At 39.6% G+C, this 17257-nt stretch overlaps 1 protein-coding gene across 1 annotated transcript; it reads left to right on the top strand.

The window, feature by feature from the left end:
- The first annotated feature begins 757 nt into the window (after window positions 1-757).
- LOC149300251 (mast cell carboxypeptidase A-like) lies at window positions 758-15916 on the top strand. The gene is made up of 10 exons (XM_089485262.1): window positions 758-775; window positions 5319-5443; window positions 5847-5952; window positions 6427-6528; window positions 7852-7959; window positions 9780-9890; window positions 11261-11351; window positions 12975-13177; window positions 13906-13990; window positions 15729-15916. Exons 1-10 carry the CDS (start codon window positions 758-760, stop codon window positions 15914-15916), a joined length of 1137 nt encoding a protein of 378 aa, XP_089341388.1.
- The last annotated feature ends 1341 nt before the right edge of the window (window positions 15917-17257 follow it).

Genomic DNA, 17257 nt, shown 5'->3' with positions numbered 1-17257 from the left:
TTCTTGCTCCATGCTCTCGCCTGGGGCTTTCTTGCCAGCCTTCGACTAATGCAAGTTTATGCCGGGAAAGCACTTTGTGAGCGTAAGCAACATGTTAAAGAATCAGCACAACAGTAACACCATTGCAGTGGGTTTTGCAATGGTTTTGTTGGAGCAACAAATTCTTTAGAGCTATACTACATTACTGCATAGAACATAGTATTTATTGCTTAGGACTTGCATTTCATCATAAGTAATGCATATGTATGGCTTGTCAAAAGACTGTCCAAACTTTCCTTTAATGAAGGAAAAACTTTGGAAACTTTTCTAAAATCAGCAAATTCCTCAACTATGATCGATTAATATTTATATATAAACTGCACGTATAACACATATGCAAAATCAATATATACAGAGAGAGGAGATTACAGTGATCAGATAACACATACAAAAGACCTTGACAGGAAATATGCATTTGTATCACTGAATACCAAGACGTAAAGAAAAAACAAAAGTTATGGAATCTTTGCGAGTTTGGGTCTTTTTCTCTGCAACCTTCTTTGTGTCATCAAATTTGACTTTTCACCGGTAAATATAAATATATTTTTATCTTACTTTTAATTAAGATTAGAGATTAGAGAGTACAGAACATCTGTACCATTCACTTTTTCTCTAACAAGCTGGGATATTCAAGGATCATATACATGTCATGTATTTCAGAGACAAGGTATTTCGGGTTGTTCCTCAAACACAAGAGCAGGTGGTGTTAATTCAAAAGATGGACAAAAAATTCAAGGTAAGGATGTTTTAAAACCTTGTAAAGTTAGTATTCATATTCCAATGACAAAAAGTTACAAATTTCTTTCAATTCCGTGTTATTTGTATAGTGATGTGTTTTTTTGTGTAATATTGTTTGGGGGGGTGCTTTTTTAAAGTTTTTCTGTAAGGAATTTAACCCCTTCAGGACCGGGATTTTTAAGCTAGGGTGTCGCTAAAGGACCGGAGCCGTTTTTGTGTTTTTGCCATGTCTTTCTTCAACTGTAATTTCTCTCTTATCAATTGGTGCACCCACACAAATCATATATTGTTTTTTTCAGCACAAGTAGGGCTTTCATTTGAAACCATAGTAAGCTGGGTAGTACATTGTTTTGTTTGAAAAAAACTGGAAAAAGTGGGGAAAAAATGAAAAAAAACGCATTTTTTTACAGTTTTGTATACATACAAATTGTACACACATTAAACCAATGGGAAAAAATTATCCCAAATATATTCATTAACTTGTCCTGATTTGGAAACCACCCAACATGGCCAGGATTTTTATCTATTTTGACCAGTATAGGGCAAATATTGCAAGGCATGCATCACGTTTTTGAAATGTAATTTTTTTCAAATTTGGCATGGTAGTCTAATAACTGCAATAGTTGTCACAGATACTGATTACCCCCCCAAAATTATATGTTTATGAAAAGTAGATAAGTCAAGGTGTACAACTAGGGTCATTTTGACACTTTTCAAACAGGGATTTTATCGCCAATTGCTGCCAAATTTTGAGGTATTTTTATATTTTTGGGGTTTTTTTTGCATATGTTGCAATGTTGCTTTAGATTTTATATTATATTTTGCATAGAATATGTGCAACTGCAGAACAAAACACCAAATTGTGTTCACCAACATCCCCCGGTTCCAACAAGGCCTCACATGCATGGTTCATGCATTTTTTGAGGAAGCTATGAGGGCAAAACTGGAACATGCGCATTTTCGTTTTCACATTTGGAATTTTCAGAAATTGGTTTCCTGGGCCCATATCCCATTTGGGACATTTTGGAAGCCCCCTGCTGTAAATTACCCCATAAAAGTATATATTTATGAACAGTAGACAAGTCAAGGTGTTCAACTAGGGTAGTTTTGACAGTTTTCAGCTAGCCTTTTCTTCACTGATGTCTGCCAAAGTTCACGGAAAATGTATTTTATTGCGTTTTTAACAAATACATTTCAATGTTAAAATTTATTTCTTGCACAGCATATGTGCAACAGTGGAAGAAAGCACCACATTTTGTTCATCAACACCCCCCGGTTCCAACACGGCCTCACATGCATTGTTCATGCATTTTTTGAGGAAGCCATGAGGCCATAACTGGAACATGCGCAAGTTTTCAGAAATTGGTTTCCTGGGCCCATATCCCATTTGGGACATTTTGGAAGCCCCCCCACTGTAAATTACCCCATAAAAGTATATATTTATGAACAGTAGACGAGTCAAGGTGTTCAACTAGGGTAGTTTTGACAGTTTTCAGCCAGCCATTTCTTCACTGATGTCTGCCAAACTTCACAGGGAAATTATTTTATTGCGTTTTTAACGCATACATTTCAATGTTGCAATTTATTTCTTGCACAGCATATGTGTAACACTGGAAAAAAAACACCACATTTTGTTCACCAACACCCCCCGGTTCCAACAAGGCCTCACATGCATGGTTCATGTATTTTTTGAGGAAGCTATGAGGGCAAAACTGGAACATGTGCATTTACATTTTTTTAAATATTTTTTTTCATCAGATTACTTGTAAGTGACAGGTTTAGGCCGCTGACATCAATCAGGGAGACCGATCAATAATCAGCGACTTAAAATGTCACCGACAAGTGATCAGGTAATAATTATGATTTTTTCATTTATTAATAATTTGTGTTTTTTCATAATTACCCTAGATGACCCCTCTCTCTTTGTAGAGCAGGGTCATCCGTGGGCTGCCATAATGATCCGATCACTCCTATTGGCCAGGAGTGATCTGATCAGCCCAGCATTTGACCTGGAAGCACCCTGGACTTTCAGGTCAGTGCTGTTATTTTTTTTTAATTATTATTATTATTTTATTATTATTTTTTTATTATTATTATTATTTTTTTTAATTTATTATTATTATTATTTTATTTATTTTTTTTAACTCTTTCAATGCTGATGCTCCATTGAAGCACAGCATTGATTGATATTTAGTCCCCACAAGCTTGTGGGGACTAATATTAACCCCTGCAATGCTGCGATGGGGGTCATACACAATCGCAGCATTGAAGGGGTTAATTGAGGAAGAGGGGGGTAGGGGTTAACTGAGGATGTGTGGGTGGGGGAGGTCTGGTCTCCACACTCATGTGGAGACCAAAGAACCCTGTCTCCCTGTCCCTGAAGCTGCCTCTGGCAGCTGGGACACAATCTCCAATAGACTGGAGATTGTAGGGGAGGAGTCTCTCTGATCAGTCCTACAGGACTGATCAGAGGACTTCTGGGGGCTCGTTTTTGCTGTTGCTGGTCTGCCTGGGCTTCCAGGCAGACCACCAGCAGCAGAACCCCCTAAAAAACGGGAATTAACCCCTTCAATGCCGCGATGGCGGCATTGAAGGGGTTAACGCTGCACTGACGCTCTCATGGAGCGATCAGGCAGCAGGGGGGTGTTGGATCAGGTCCCCACACTTGTGTGGGGACCCATTCAATACCCCCCCACCCTTCCCTGAAGCTGCAATCGCAGTTTCTGCCTAGAGAATCACTCCGTGGGAGTGATCGTGGGCTTGGGGGCGGGCTTAGACAGGCTGTGCTGTCTGCCCAGGACTCCTGGGCAGACAGCAGCAGCAGCGCCCCCACGATCACCGCGATTGTGGTGATGTGGGGGCGTTTTTTGGAGGAGACGTACCTGGTACGTCCCGGTCTACAGGTGACTGTTAACCAGGAAGTACCAGGTACGTCCCGGTACTGAAGGGGTTAATATTAATAGTGACGGTGTTAATCCTGATGTTTAGCTATTGGATGTTTAAAGTATATATGTATATATGTCTACTAACTGAAGACTGAATTACCAATGTAATGGAAATAATGCAAATACGCACTGTAGTGTAGCTTTATAGTCTACGGCTTTCAAACACACAATAGACACAAAATACCATAAGTCACAGCACTCACAGACAGACATACACACAAAAATAGTTACAAAATTGGAGGTGTTGCACACATAAAAGTGATAATGGAGTATAAAAATTCAGAAGACTTTGTAGCAGTCAGAGGCATGCACTCAAACAACTTGCAGCACAATACTAAACACTCTACCACCCTCATCAGGCCCCCTACCATCTTCTTTATACTCCATAAATTAATAAACTGCCCACTTAGACTGACCATGTGTTGTCCTACAAGTAAACTCAAATACATTGCCCACTCTTAGCTACACTCAAACATACAGACCACTTTCAGTAACACTTCCACAAACTAACACACACAATATTCTGAGCCAAATGGCATACACTCAAACATGCGCATCTTAACCCTTTAATGACAAATGTCAAAATGCATTGTTTTCACTGGGTTTAGGTCCCGCCCATTGTCCTTAAGGGGTTAAGGAAACATAATCAGCCCCACACACGCAGAATTTCCATGTCACATCAGAACCTTTCCTCTCACCTTCTTTCTGGAAAGAAACATACATACTCATTAGCAACATGTTTTATAAAATGACTCAAGTGTTTAAGTGAATAGGCTGAGCAATGCATTTCTATTCAATGTGATTTTTACTGTTGCAGTAAGAGTCCTCTTAACCTTTCCTGACTAGGCACATATAGATACATGGTCAAATCAATTTGTCCTCTTATGTTTCTAAACTATTTTATAACCGCCTTCCACAGCAGCTGCTGTATTGCCCTTCCTTTCATCAATTATATGTAGTAAATGAATGATTCATTTATTCAATGTACGTGTTGCACACTTGCACTCATAGGGTCAAAAAACACACTGACTTCTCTTATTATTCTGAAGCCCTCCCTTGCCTGTACTCCCTCACCTACAATGGCAGTGAGGGGCTCACACAACAACGCAGACAGACATATACCTTGTGTGCATGCCGTCATTCTCGTTGCCTGTGAGGCACCCCTATTGGGCCACCTCACCCAAATTAAACTTCTGTTCCTATGTGCAGGAGAACATAAATACATGTATCGCAGCTGCTGGGGAAATAAAGCCTTTCAATTGAGTGCGGTATAATATACTGTAAATGCAATAAATATTGTAATAAAAAAATGTTTATACAATTGTGTATCAAGGAGATAAAAATGATACATGGCAGCATACTGGTGTTCTACTTTTTAACACTTGCTCCTTGGACTCTTTGGGCTTTTTGATCTTGCGTTTCTCCTCATTTAAAAATATGCTTCCCTCCTGTACTTCGTTTAGCCCCATGTATTAAAATGTTTTAACAATACAGTACATATTCTTTCAAGTGTTCTACAAACAGTAAAAACGATCCTCAAGTCTATGTAATTATCTGATTGGTGGATAATGATATGAACACATCGTTGTTTTTTAGCTGGATTTCTGGCACCCAGATACAGTAAGACATGTGACACCCCAAATGACAGTAGATTTTCATGTTAATGTCAATCATTCAGAATCAGTTCAACTTCTTTTGGAGCAGAACACAGTTAAGTATGAGTAAGTGAGACATTGTCTGTTACATCAATGGAACCATGTTCCAGGGTCTAGTGAAAAAGTTAATACATTGTGCAAAAGTACTTACAAAGTATTTTCATAGGCATTGTGTAGGGGCTCCCAGGGATATTGTCCCATTAAAGTTATTTTTTTGCATTTAATATTGACATATTTTATCTGTTTGTCTGTTTCAAACTTTTTAATGTTGCCAACTGACCCTTTTTTACTGTCTTAATCCTAATAAAAATATTGTTCTTTATCATACACTGCATACATTAAAATGTTAACTGTTCCTAAAGTAAATTGCTACTTTTTTGCAGTAGTACTGGTAGTAGTAGTAGTAGCAGTAATAGTAGTAGTAGAAGTAGCATTACTATTGTAGTAATCAATATTTCTATGTTGTTAGAGTTTTGTTTCACAATCTTCAGGAAGGCATCGAAGCGCAGTTAGATATCCAGAAGTTGCAGAAGTCTAACAAGCATCGCTATGAGATTTACAATGATTGGGAGAAGGTAGGGCACTTGAACATAGTTGATTGGTGTTGTTTTTACACGTGATGGTATTTTTCTAGCTAATGTTGCTATTGATTATTCATCTCAAATTATTAATAACATTATGCACATCTACACCTCTTAGCAAATTTGCTTGCTAATATTTGCCAATAAAAAGCATGTAATATTTTATATTGGGTAATCAATGTCAAGACACTAAATATAAAGTTCAAAAGTTGACTTTTTACATATAAATACTGGATTTGGTGGATCACTGTGATTTATTCCAGTGACCTCTTGAGAAAATAAAAGAGACATTGGCTGGATACGTATTTTATACGGTTTTACCTGTGAAGATATGCTGAATTTCATCTCAGCACTTTACCTATATATTATATAAAAATCCTACACATTATATTGATCCCATGAAATGAATACTTTAATCTATGAGATATAATAATAAAATTTACACCATTTTTACACTATTGCTTTCAGATTTCTGACTGGACCAGCAAAATGGCTTCTAAATATCCCACCTTAGTCAAGCGTCTTGAAATTGGTAAAACATTTGAAGGACGCCCAATGTATTTGCTGAAGGTGAGGATGGGTGGTTAAAGGAGAAGACATATATAAGAATAATCTAAAAAAACACTTAGAACTCAGATTGATTAAATGTGATTGCAGCGCAAGAGAGATTATTGTTTCCACTGTAGCCTATTTGTTGCTGTTAGGTGTATGGTGAAACACATTTGTGACAAAAAACAAATGAAAAGGTAAGAAATATTGCCACAAACTGAATAACCAACTGTAAAAAGAAAATGAGCAGAAAAAATACATATTTTGCCCAATATTTATGTTCTGCTATATTCCATGCTTGAAAAGCTTCATGGTAACAAAGGTCATACTAAATCGATATGATCTTATGGAACATTCAAATTTTCTACCAATTGTTGATAAAAGAATCTTGTTCAGACTCAGGCTACTTACTGCAGTGCTTTTCCCCATGGGTAGCCAAGCCAGACCAAGGCTGGACTAGTGAGGACAGGGGACCTCTGTGCATGACATACAGTCCCTTGTGCTGAAAAGGGGCTTCTGACATAGCTGCACACCTAGGAATAATCATAGGAAAAATTCCCGCCCAAAATACCTTCATCCATGAAGGGGCTCGTACAGTTTAATTGGTGCCTAAGGGAAATATAGTAATATACCTTGAATAAAATGTGATTGTAGTCTATGTGCTATTTCAAATGTTACTTTTTTTTTTTTAACGTCACTTGACACAAACATTTGTTTATGTTAATAAGCATATGATTAAAGTAATTCAGTAAGTTTACATATCAATTTAGAAAGAATAGTTTATAGTGATCATGTGAAACAGAAAACATGCATCTGCCTAACCTTGAAGTATTAATGAGTTGGATACATTTTGGCAGTGCGGTAAAAAAACATTGTAATAGAGTGCAAACCTGATAACCTATGCTCTTTAATTTGCCCTATTTGCAATGGAAAAAGGGTGCGTCACGCAGGATGAGGCCTAGTCAACGGAGAGAACTGGCTGTTGTATTTAACAATTCATGCTTACAAAATGAGACTACTGGCAACACAACTCATTTCTGTTATATTTATTATATATTGATACAACCACCACATTACCTCTCACCTTTCTCTGTGCCTTATGTTTGTCACCCCATTCCCTTAAGATTGTAAGCTTGCGAGCCGGGATCTCTCCACCGAATGTATCGGTTTGTCTTAGTCTGTGAATTCTTGTCTTGTCATACCCCTTGAATATATGCATTGTATTAAGCGCTGCATAGATTGTTGGCGCTATATAAATAAAAGATAATAATAATAATAGTAATAATAATAATAATAATAATAATTATGTTTGTATGTGATTGGTTTTTTTTCTGACATAATAAGGTTGGAAAACAAAAAACAGTTCCTAAATCCAAAGCAATCTTCATGGACTGTGGAATACATGCACGAGAATGGATCTCTCCCGCGTTCTGTCAATGGTTTGTTAAAGAGGTAAGTAATTCTCATACTTACATCACTGGTTTCAGTTATTCTCATTTAATCATTTAATCAAGGTGATAAAAAAAATAAATCATGGGTTCACGTTCAAAATCACAATGATTTTATAGACTTTCCCAAATCACCAGAAAGGTATAGCTCAGAACATATTATTTTTATGAATATGGTATAAAAACAGTTAGCGACAACTGCATCAACTGTTACTATTGATATTAAAAGTATTTTATTTGTATAATTCAAAAACATTAGATGTATTTAAATATGCCTTTTGTCATGTCAAAATGTGAATTTTATCAATTTTATTCACCATCTGGAGAAGAAAGTTCCCTTTTCTATCCCCAACTCCATATAACACGCAGACCTTAACCACACAATCCAAATGCAGATAAATACACTTATGTTACACTGGCAAATATGCAGATTAGAGATCTATTGATCTACGAGGATCCATGATGCAGGCTACAGAGACAGTTTCACATTACCCTAAGCCGATGGCATCTCGAACACTTCTTATTAGACTTGGGCACCAGGGGGCTCTTCGTGCTCGTCTTCGTGAAAAAAAATCTTCGGATCCCGCGAATATTCGCCTGTTCCTGTCTTCTCTTCGGGCGAATATTCGTGGACATTCTTCGTGTTCGGTTTTTCTTCGTTTTTTCCGGTTAAGGGGTTAATACGGGGTTAACGCGTACCGCAGCAGCTCTGGCGCCAGGAGTTTAAATGTCCGTATGAGCAACTCTATTGGTCGTCAGCAGGGGGGCTTGTCTGCCATTGGCAGACGAGCCCCCTGCTGGCGACCAATAGGGTCGCTCATACAGTTAAACTCCTGGTGCCGTAACTTGTCCGGCAGATACCATTGGTCTCCCTGTTCTATCATTTATTAACTGGGAGACCAGTGGGATCTGCCGGACAAGTTGCTTCATTAAGTTGCGACTCTGTTGGTCGCTCGTACAGACTTTTAAAACCGCAATGCTGCAACTTACCCGGCACATCCCACTGGTCTCTCTGTTCTATCAGTTAAATGTCCGTACGAACGACCAATAAAGTCGCTTGTACGGACATTTAACTGATAGAACAGGGAGACCAGTGGGATGTGCCGGGTAAGTTGCAGCATTGGGGTTTTAAAAGTCTGTACGAGCGACCAACAGAGTCGCTCGTACAGACTTTTAAAACCCCAATGCTGCAACTTACCCGGCAGATCCCACTGGTCTCACTGCGAGTGAGCCTATTGGTCGCTTGCACAGCCCTTTAACCTATGGATTTCCGCTCCCGTTATCTAACGCAGCATCGAAGGGGTTAACGGGAGTGGAAATCCAATGGGTTGATGCCAGAGGAGGTCCCTATAGGCGACCAATAGGCTCATTCGCACTGCCCTGTAACCCGTGACGGCGAACCTGCGGATTTCCACTTCTGTGAACTGCCGCGATGCCAAGGTACAAGGTAAGTTAGAAGGGGAAGGGACCGGGGAGAGTGTTAGACGAAGACGATCACGAAGATCTTCGTGGTGTGTGTCTTCGTCTTCGCCTACGTTTTACCGCCGCTGTCTTCTCTTCGGCATGTCTTCGGAATGAACACGAAAACGCACTCTTCGTGTTCGTTTTCATGTTTGCCCGAAGACGAATGCACAAGTCTACTTCTTATACCACACACATACCATCTTTCCTCCTCCATGGCTGGACTGATATGAAATTTGGAATAACCACTTATGTCTTTAATACTAACGTTTTAATCATCAATTGGATTATTTCTTTTTTGACATATCAGTGCCTTGTGAAGTTAAAGACATGCTGACCTACTTCTGTATTGTCTCTGTGCAGCTCATTAAGGGACGTTCAAAGGACAGAATCATAAAAAGGCTGGTGAACAGACTTGACTTCTACATTCTTCCAGTGTTGAACGTTGATGGTTATGTTTGGTCCTGGACAGAGGTGAGTTTAGAAAACATGCTTTATAACAATTTATTATACAGTTATGTGAAAAAGGAAGTACACTCTATGGTGTTACTTATCAGGACATAATAACTAACATGTGTTTGTTAGCAGGGCTAAAAATTAGGTACATACATCCTCAGTTAAACAACAACACATGGCATATTACACCATGTCATGATTTATTCAACAAAAATAAAGCCAAATTGGAGAAGCCATGAGTGATATGTAAGCCCTAGAATTCAAAGAGGGTGTACTTTCTTTTTCACAGGACTGTAAGAAGTGGCAATGGTTTTTAAATGATGACAGGTACAGTATATATATCTAAAACAAAATATATTGTAATTTACAGTGACAGCGGGGTCTATTCACTAAAAGTCTAACTCAAAGCAAGCTGAAAAAACAAGCAACTTAGAAATGCATTAACCTGCTAGCAAATGCATTTTCCATTCAGCTAATATTACCATGCATCCACAGGGAGAAAAAAAAGTATACCTCCATAGTCAGAGGGACGGAGGCTTCAATATGAAAAATAGGCTCCAAGCCATGCCTCTCCCATGAGATGGGTGGTAAAATAAACAAAATGCCCTTTTGAGGGCATCCTTGCCCCTCCTTCCTCCAACCAACCAACTGTGGTAAGTGGCGGTTAAAAAGCCTTAAAAACCTTAGGAGAGGCATAGAGCCCATATTGTGCCTCTCCTTTTCCCTCTATCCTTGCCCCATGGGATAGAGAAGGTAGTGTAAAAATAAAAAAATAAACAAACCTCCCAAGATATGGGAGGATGAGGATCATGGAAGCATCATTTGGGTGCCACAAGGGTGGATAATGGAAATCATTGTGCACCCCCTTGGCAAAAAACTATCTGCCCATATCCCATGGCAGTGGAACACAAAATGGACACTGGTCGCTCCAGAATTCACCCAGTGTTTGGAGGAAACATTGCAATGCATCCTTCAAAACACTGGGGTCTGTGCCTTCTGTAGAGTCACTTTACAAATTTTAACTCTGAGCAAAGGATGGAGTGAGGGGATGTACATGTGCCCTGCTCCCCTCAGGTTGATTTAGTTACCCACCATGCTCAGGTGGGAGAGGAGGTGGTGATCTTCTATAGGGGGCCTTGTCTTCTATCTCTATAAAATAGTTGGGCCACTTAGTTATGTATATTGCATCATTCACGTTGTTTACAGCTATAGTAAACATCTATTACAGATTTAAAAAGAGCACTTGTAAATAATATGTAAATTTCATAGGCACACAAGGTTATAGTAAAATATAGCTTCTATAAACAAAAGTGGGTACCAATGTTTTTGTTTATTAGAGTCAGTTAGTGGATGATACAGTATATATTTCATTCATAATATTTTTATAGGATCGCATGTGGAGAAAGAACCGTTCCCCAGAGCCTAGTGGTAACTGTTTTGGCACAGATCTCAACAGGAACTTTAACATATCATGGTGCGGTAAGAAAATTATGACCTTAAGTATCATATTTTGCGCTGCCTACCAGAATGCATGGTGTCTACAGTAAAGTTTGGTGGAAAAAGGATAATGGTCTGGGTCTGTTTTTCAAGGCTTTGGGCTAGGCCACTTTGTTCCAGTGAATGGTAATGTTAATGCTACTGAATATAAAGACGTTTAGACAATTGTACGCTCCTAATGTTTGGCAAACTTTGTAGGAACAGTTTGGATAAGCCCCTGTTGCAGCAGGACTGTGCCTCAATGCAGAAAGCAAGGTCTATAAAGACATGGTTGGAGGAGCTTGGTGTGGAAGAACTTGGCTGGCCCCCACAGACCTCTGACATAACCCCATTGAACACCTTTAGGTTAAATCGGAAGGCTGACTGTGAGCCAGAACTTCTCGTCCAGCATTAGTGCCTCAAAAATGCTCATTTGGATGAATGGGCACAAAGTCCCATATACGCACTCTATAATCTTGTGGAAAGTGAGGGGGGTGTTATGTCAAGGCATGAGTTGGCCTGTCCAGGCAAGGGGTTAAGCCCATTACGTATATTTGTTGTACTCTTTGATACAGGAGCATACAGGACATTCTTTGATCAATAGTCCTTAACAAAGTATCAACACCAGCACTAAGCCATAAAATGAGTATATATAACATGGCCAGAGGTGGACTTAGGGTGACAAAATGTACAGGGACATCTGCTCTGAGGTGGGTTATCCAGGGGACAGCAACATATCAAATATTCAGAATGTGTCTATTCATTGTGGTAGGGGTAAAACATGAGCGAATGTCCAGAGGGTCTGAAATGTGCCTAGACCCCCAAATGCCCCCCTTTGGAGGTAGGATAGGGCCTACCTCTCATAAAGGAGAAGTAAGAGGGATAGGAAAGAGAAAATAAAGAGAATAGAGACTGAGGGTGAAATGCCCCTAAGGAGAGGGTCCTAAAGGGGGTATAGTGTGGCAGAAGGTGCAAAAAGGTAAACCGATACTGAGCAGCTTTACCTAAACGGGACGCCCTCCCTCCCTGCACATGAAACGAGTAGAGCTGCTGAACAGCCCTGGATAGATTCCCCTAAACAAGATGCAGCCCCTTTCTGCACATGAAACAAGCAGCTCTGACTACCTTCCTCTAAACGATCCCCCCTCCCCCTAAACAAACCGAAACACCTGTGCCGACAAGAGCAGATGAAAGGAATCTAAACAGTTTACCCAGTCTTAAGAAGAAGGAGGTGGAATGCTAAGTGATTATGTCATGAGGCACAGAGAGGAATGCCCAGGGAGGTGAAAGACTAGACAAGGTGCAGCGAAATGAAGAAATGACAGCAACAAAACACCCTGCAAGCCCTAGATGAACACCCTGCAAGCCGTAATAAAACCCTCCAACAGCATTAACGAAATGCCCTGAATGAGAGGGTCCAGAAGGGGGTATAAATACTCCCTGAGACCCCTCCCACTAATACAGGCTGAAAACACCCTTTACATATAATGTTTTTTCTTCAAGCTTCTACTAGCTTGTCGTGTTTTACTCTTATCTGAACATGCCTTACCCTTCTAGCATTAAAATCATATTATTTGCTATTCTTCATTTCAAGGCTATCTTTTCTTAATATTATTTTTCATGCAGAGGTTGGCTCTGAGGATGACCCATGTTCTGATATCTACTGTGGACCTTCTGCCGAGTCTGAGAAGGAAACCAAGACTATAGCCAGTTTCATCCAACGTCATGCAAATACAATCAAGGCCTATATCAGTATCCACTCATATTCCCAGATGCTTCTGTACCCCTATGCCTACACATATGAGCTACCACCAAATGCAAAAGACTTGGTGGGTTTACAACAACATGAAGAATTCTTACATTTACAGAGATTTGATTGGATATCATTAGATATAGCCAAATAAAATTATATAATATGATGACAGATTGTATGCTTGCAGGAGCAGATCTCTCTTCTGTCTCTGTACTAGTATGTTTTAATGCGTCTTATATCATATTTTCTGTACCCGTTCCTAAGGTACTACGGAATCTTCTGGCACTATATAAATAAATGTAATATAACAGCCAGTGACCTAAAATATTTTAAAAAGAATAAACACATAGTACTTTATAGTATATATATAACAATCAAGAACGAGAACACCATACCTTCCCCACAGTTTTTCAAACAAGTGATACAATGGTAATTGGGGCAGTTTTAGTTTTATGTTTCTGGGGTTAAATATATTTAATGGAACATCTTTTATGTTTCTGATATAGACCATATAGTGTTCTAATGATTACTTTTAAATAATTAATGTAAGTAGGATAGACTTCTTAGCAGGCTAATGTAATGAGCAAACTTATATTGGATATCGTTTACATATTTATGTAAAGACGTTGTTAATATACATTTCTGTGTTGATATTCTTTAGAACTCAAATGCTGTTGAAACCAAGAGTTCTTCCTATTGTACAAAATTATTGTCACACATTAGTCAAATACTGTATCTTATTTTATATGTATTGTAAATATAATAATCTAATACTAACAACAATGTATCTTCTTTTTACAATAGGATTCAGTTGCCACAGTGGCTGTGTCTAGACTGCGTAGCCTCTATGGAACCAAATATACCTATGGTTCTTCGGCTTCCACAATTTGTAAGCAGATTTTCTGTTATAAGTGCAAGCCTTTATTCATAAAACACTAACACATCTTGCACAGTCCTAGGAGAATGATATACAAACATACATGGTGGTCAAATATGGTGTTAATTAAGTAACAGTGCACATTGTTGAATTGTTTGAAACCCCTGGAGTACAGGGTTGCACATTCATGTACCAGTAAAAGGTTAAACTCTAAAAAGAGGAAATGGAACATGAAAATTGACAGCATGACAGAGAGGGTCGGTGCAGGCTTGAGTCGGGCTTAACCTAGGTTCCTACTTAGACCATGCTTGGCATGGCAAGGGAGGGGTCCAATCTGGTACAGAATAGACCTATGTGACTTCTCACACCAAAGTGGAGACCTATGACTTCTAGAAGTAAGTTCTGCTTGAGCAACCTCCGCAACACCTTTAGTCTAGCCAGAGCCGGCCTTAGGCGTTGTGGCGCCCTGTGCGGACTACTTCTCTGGCGCCCCCCCCTCACTACCCCCCCTCTCTGCCCCTTCAAACTACCCCCCCATGCCCCTTCAAACTACCGCCCCTCAAACTACCCCTCCCCTCTGCCCCTTCAAACTACCCCCCCTGCCCATTCAAACTACACCCCCCCTGTCCCTTCAAACTACACCCCCCCTCTGCCCCTTCAAACTACACCCTCCCTGCCCCTTCAAACTACACCCCCCCCCTCTGCCCCTTCAAACTACACCCCCCCCTCTCTGCCCCTTCAAACTACACCCCCCCCTGCCCCTTCAAACTACACCCCCCCCCACTTACCTTGTTGCCGGAGTCCTGCGGTGAGAGCGGGAGGCATCCGTCTTCTCTCTCTGCCGCGGTGCCGGCATTTCATGTTGAGCGCCGGAATAGTCCGGCGCTCAACATGAGATGCCGGCACAGCGACGGAGTCACGGAGAGTAAGGGGCGCCGAGCGGTTGCCGAGAACTTCACGAACAACCGCTCGGTGCCCCTGACCGGGACTTAGATTTAAGCGTCGTTTTTTTTTTAAAACTTTATTTAACATGAATGATGTTAAATAAAGTTTTAAAAAAACACAAAAAAAAAAAACCGATGCTTTAATCTAAGTCCCGGTCAGGCGCCCCTGCAACCATGGCGCCCTGTGCGGTCGCACAGGTCGCACACCCCTAAGGCCGGCCCTGAGTCTAGCTCAGCTGATGATGTGCTGGACAGCTTACCCACCTCTAATCAGTTAGGAAGGACTGAAAGCAGACTTAAAGTGGTAAAAAGTATGTAAGCTTCTAGGTTGGGCAATGATCATTGTATGCTTTAGGCAATATGAGTTGGTTGCTAGTAGATGTAGAATGTTATATATCAGTTTAAAATTGCAAACAATCATGTGACTTTCAAATATGTGTACACAGAAGGTGGTCCCTAATACAGGTCTTCAAATTGTGCATTCAAAGTCACCAATGACAATATTTTTTTTTCTAAAAATAAAAACCCCTAATTTAAAAAAAGCTTGTCTTTGAAATTGTACCTCCAAGTTATTTTTGTGAGTTTGAGTAAAAAAAGTTACATATTGCATAACATGTTTTAAAACATGTCTTTAATTTAAGGTCTTATTTAATACAGCAAGGCTACCATATCATTTGATTTTGAACGACGCATGGGGTTATGGTCCCCACTTGTTTTCTAAGGTCTGATGCATGTGTTAGTTTTAGGAATAAATCATTTACTTGTGATGTCATATGTAAGCGCTTCATTGTCCTTGTACATTGCAGATCCTACATCCGGCTCATCTGACGACTGGGCTTACACCCAAGGTATAAAGTACAGCTTTACCTTTGAGCTACGGGACCAAGGCGAATATGGATTCCTTCTCCCAGAGTCTCAGATTAAACATACCTGCAAAGAAACAACGTTGGCCGTCAAGTACATTGCCAATTATGTTGTCGGGCATTCGCCATGATTTAACCAGCATAATGCTAAAAACAAGAGCTGTACATTTAACTGCATAGACACAAATAACAATAAAAAATATGTAAGCATTAAACAGGGTTTTTTTCTGCTTTTATATTAGCTGCACTAAAAGCACTGTTCTACCCAGACAAAATTTTAACAGAAAGCTGTAATATTTGGAAATTAGGCGCGTCATTTGGTCTTTCTTCCCCCCCCACAAAAAACAACAAATGTTCCTAGCCTGTTCCTGGTACTATAGAAGCTGTTTTAACTGATCACTCCATTTTACTGGTCAGGGGCGGAGTCTAAAGAAGGCGTGGCCACACACTCTGCATGACCCTGCAGCATGAGCACTAGGCTACTCGGTACAGAAACTGGGTAGTTTGGAGGCCATTTAAAAGCGTTTAGGATGTGTGTGTATTAGACATATGCAGTTAAAATGCAATGCTGCCTGTACACAGTGTAATGCACTGTGACAGACCCAAATTTGATGGGACAGGACCCAAAACATGACTGTCGCGGGAAATCTGGGAGTGTTGGCAGGTATGCTTGTGTCATATGATTATAGATAAACAAATAGACCTTCCATTGAGACAGTTTAGCTGAAAATTCAGAAACTAGTATCTTACAGTAAGAAGGGGGTATTCAACTTTGCATGCTAAATAAAATATTTAACCGTGGTCTAATGTAGCATAAAACAACTCAATCATATAATAATTGTTTTTCGTAGTATTTAGTGTGGGTTTATGAACTTCAATCACATTAAAGCACGCACAGGACTATAGTTATTGTATGCTGATGCATATTAGTTGGAAGCCATTTGTGTTGTAGTTTACTAATACACTTAGACAGGACAGTAGGATCAAAATCCTACCACTTTTCTAAGAAAATGTCGCCTTGTATGAAACAAAAGTACCATACTTCTCACCAGCTGAGAGTTTCTCTATTATAAAAACTGGAAACCATCAATCCAAAGTGCCACATTAGTAAATACGCTTTATAGTAAGAAGCTATCTATGCACACAGAACTCTCTAGAGAAACTGATAATTCCACTAATACTTTCAGTTACATTAACTACCATTGTTATCTTCAATTTAATCCAAATTCATTGTACAATAACAGATAAGCCTGGCAGTGAGACATTTACATCATTCCGTTTTATTTTAAAATTGAACTGTTGTACAGCTACTACAATGTGTGATACTGGATTATTACCATGTACATTGGCAGTTTGTTTTTCATTTATTAATACTTATTCATGCATTATAAGGTACCATAATTTGATGAAAACTCCCACGATAACATCTGATCATTTTCAAATGCACCCCATGACTTGAAAAAAGTTACACA

The sequence above is a fragment of the Sceloporus occidentalis genome, unplaced genomic scaffold (assembly GCF_023333645.1).
Source record: "Sceloporus occidentalis isolate IW3139 unplaced genomic scaffold, rSceOcc1.0.p SCAF_25, whole genome shotgun sequence".
NCBI lineage: Eukaryota > Metazoa > Chordata > Lepidosauria > Squamata > Phrynosomatidae > Sceloporus > Sceloporus occidentalis.
The sequence above is the reverse complement of the archived record's forward strand: the minus strand, read 5'-3'. Positions and strand labels throughout refer to the sequence as shown.

Bases quoted from the DNA above. Each gene is read 5' to 3' on its own strand.
- LOC149300251 (XM_089485262.1), top strand. The intron at 9,891-11,260 runs GTGAGTTTAGAA...ATATTTTTATAG, and splicing joins ATGTTTGGTCCTGGACAGAG to GATCGCATGTGGAGAAAGAA. The intron at 11,352-12,974 runs GTAAGAAAATTA...TTTTTCATGCAG, and splicing joins CTTTAACATATCATGGTGCG to AGGTTGGCTCTGAGGATGAC.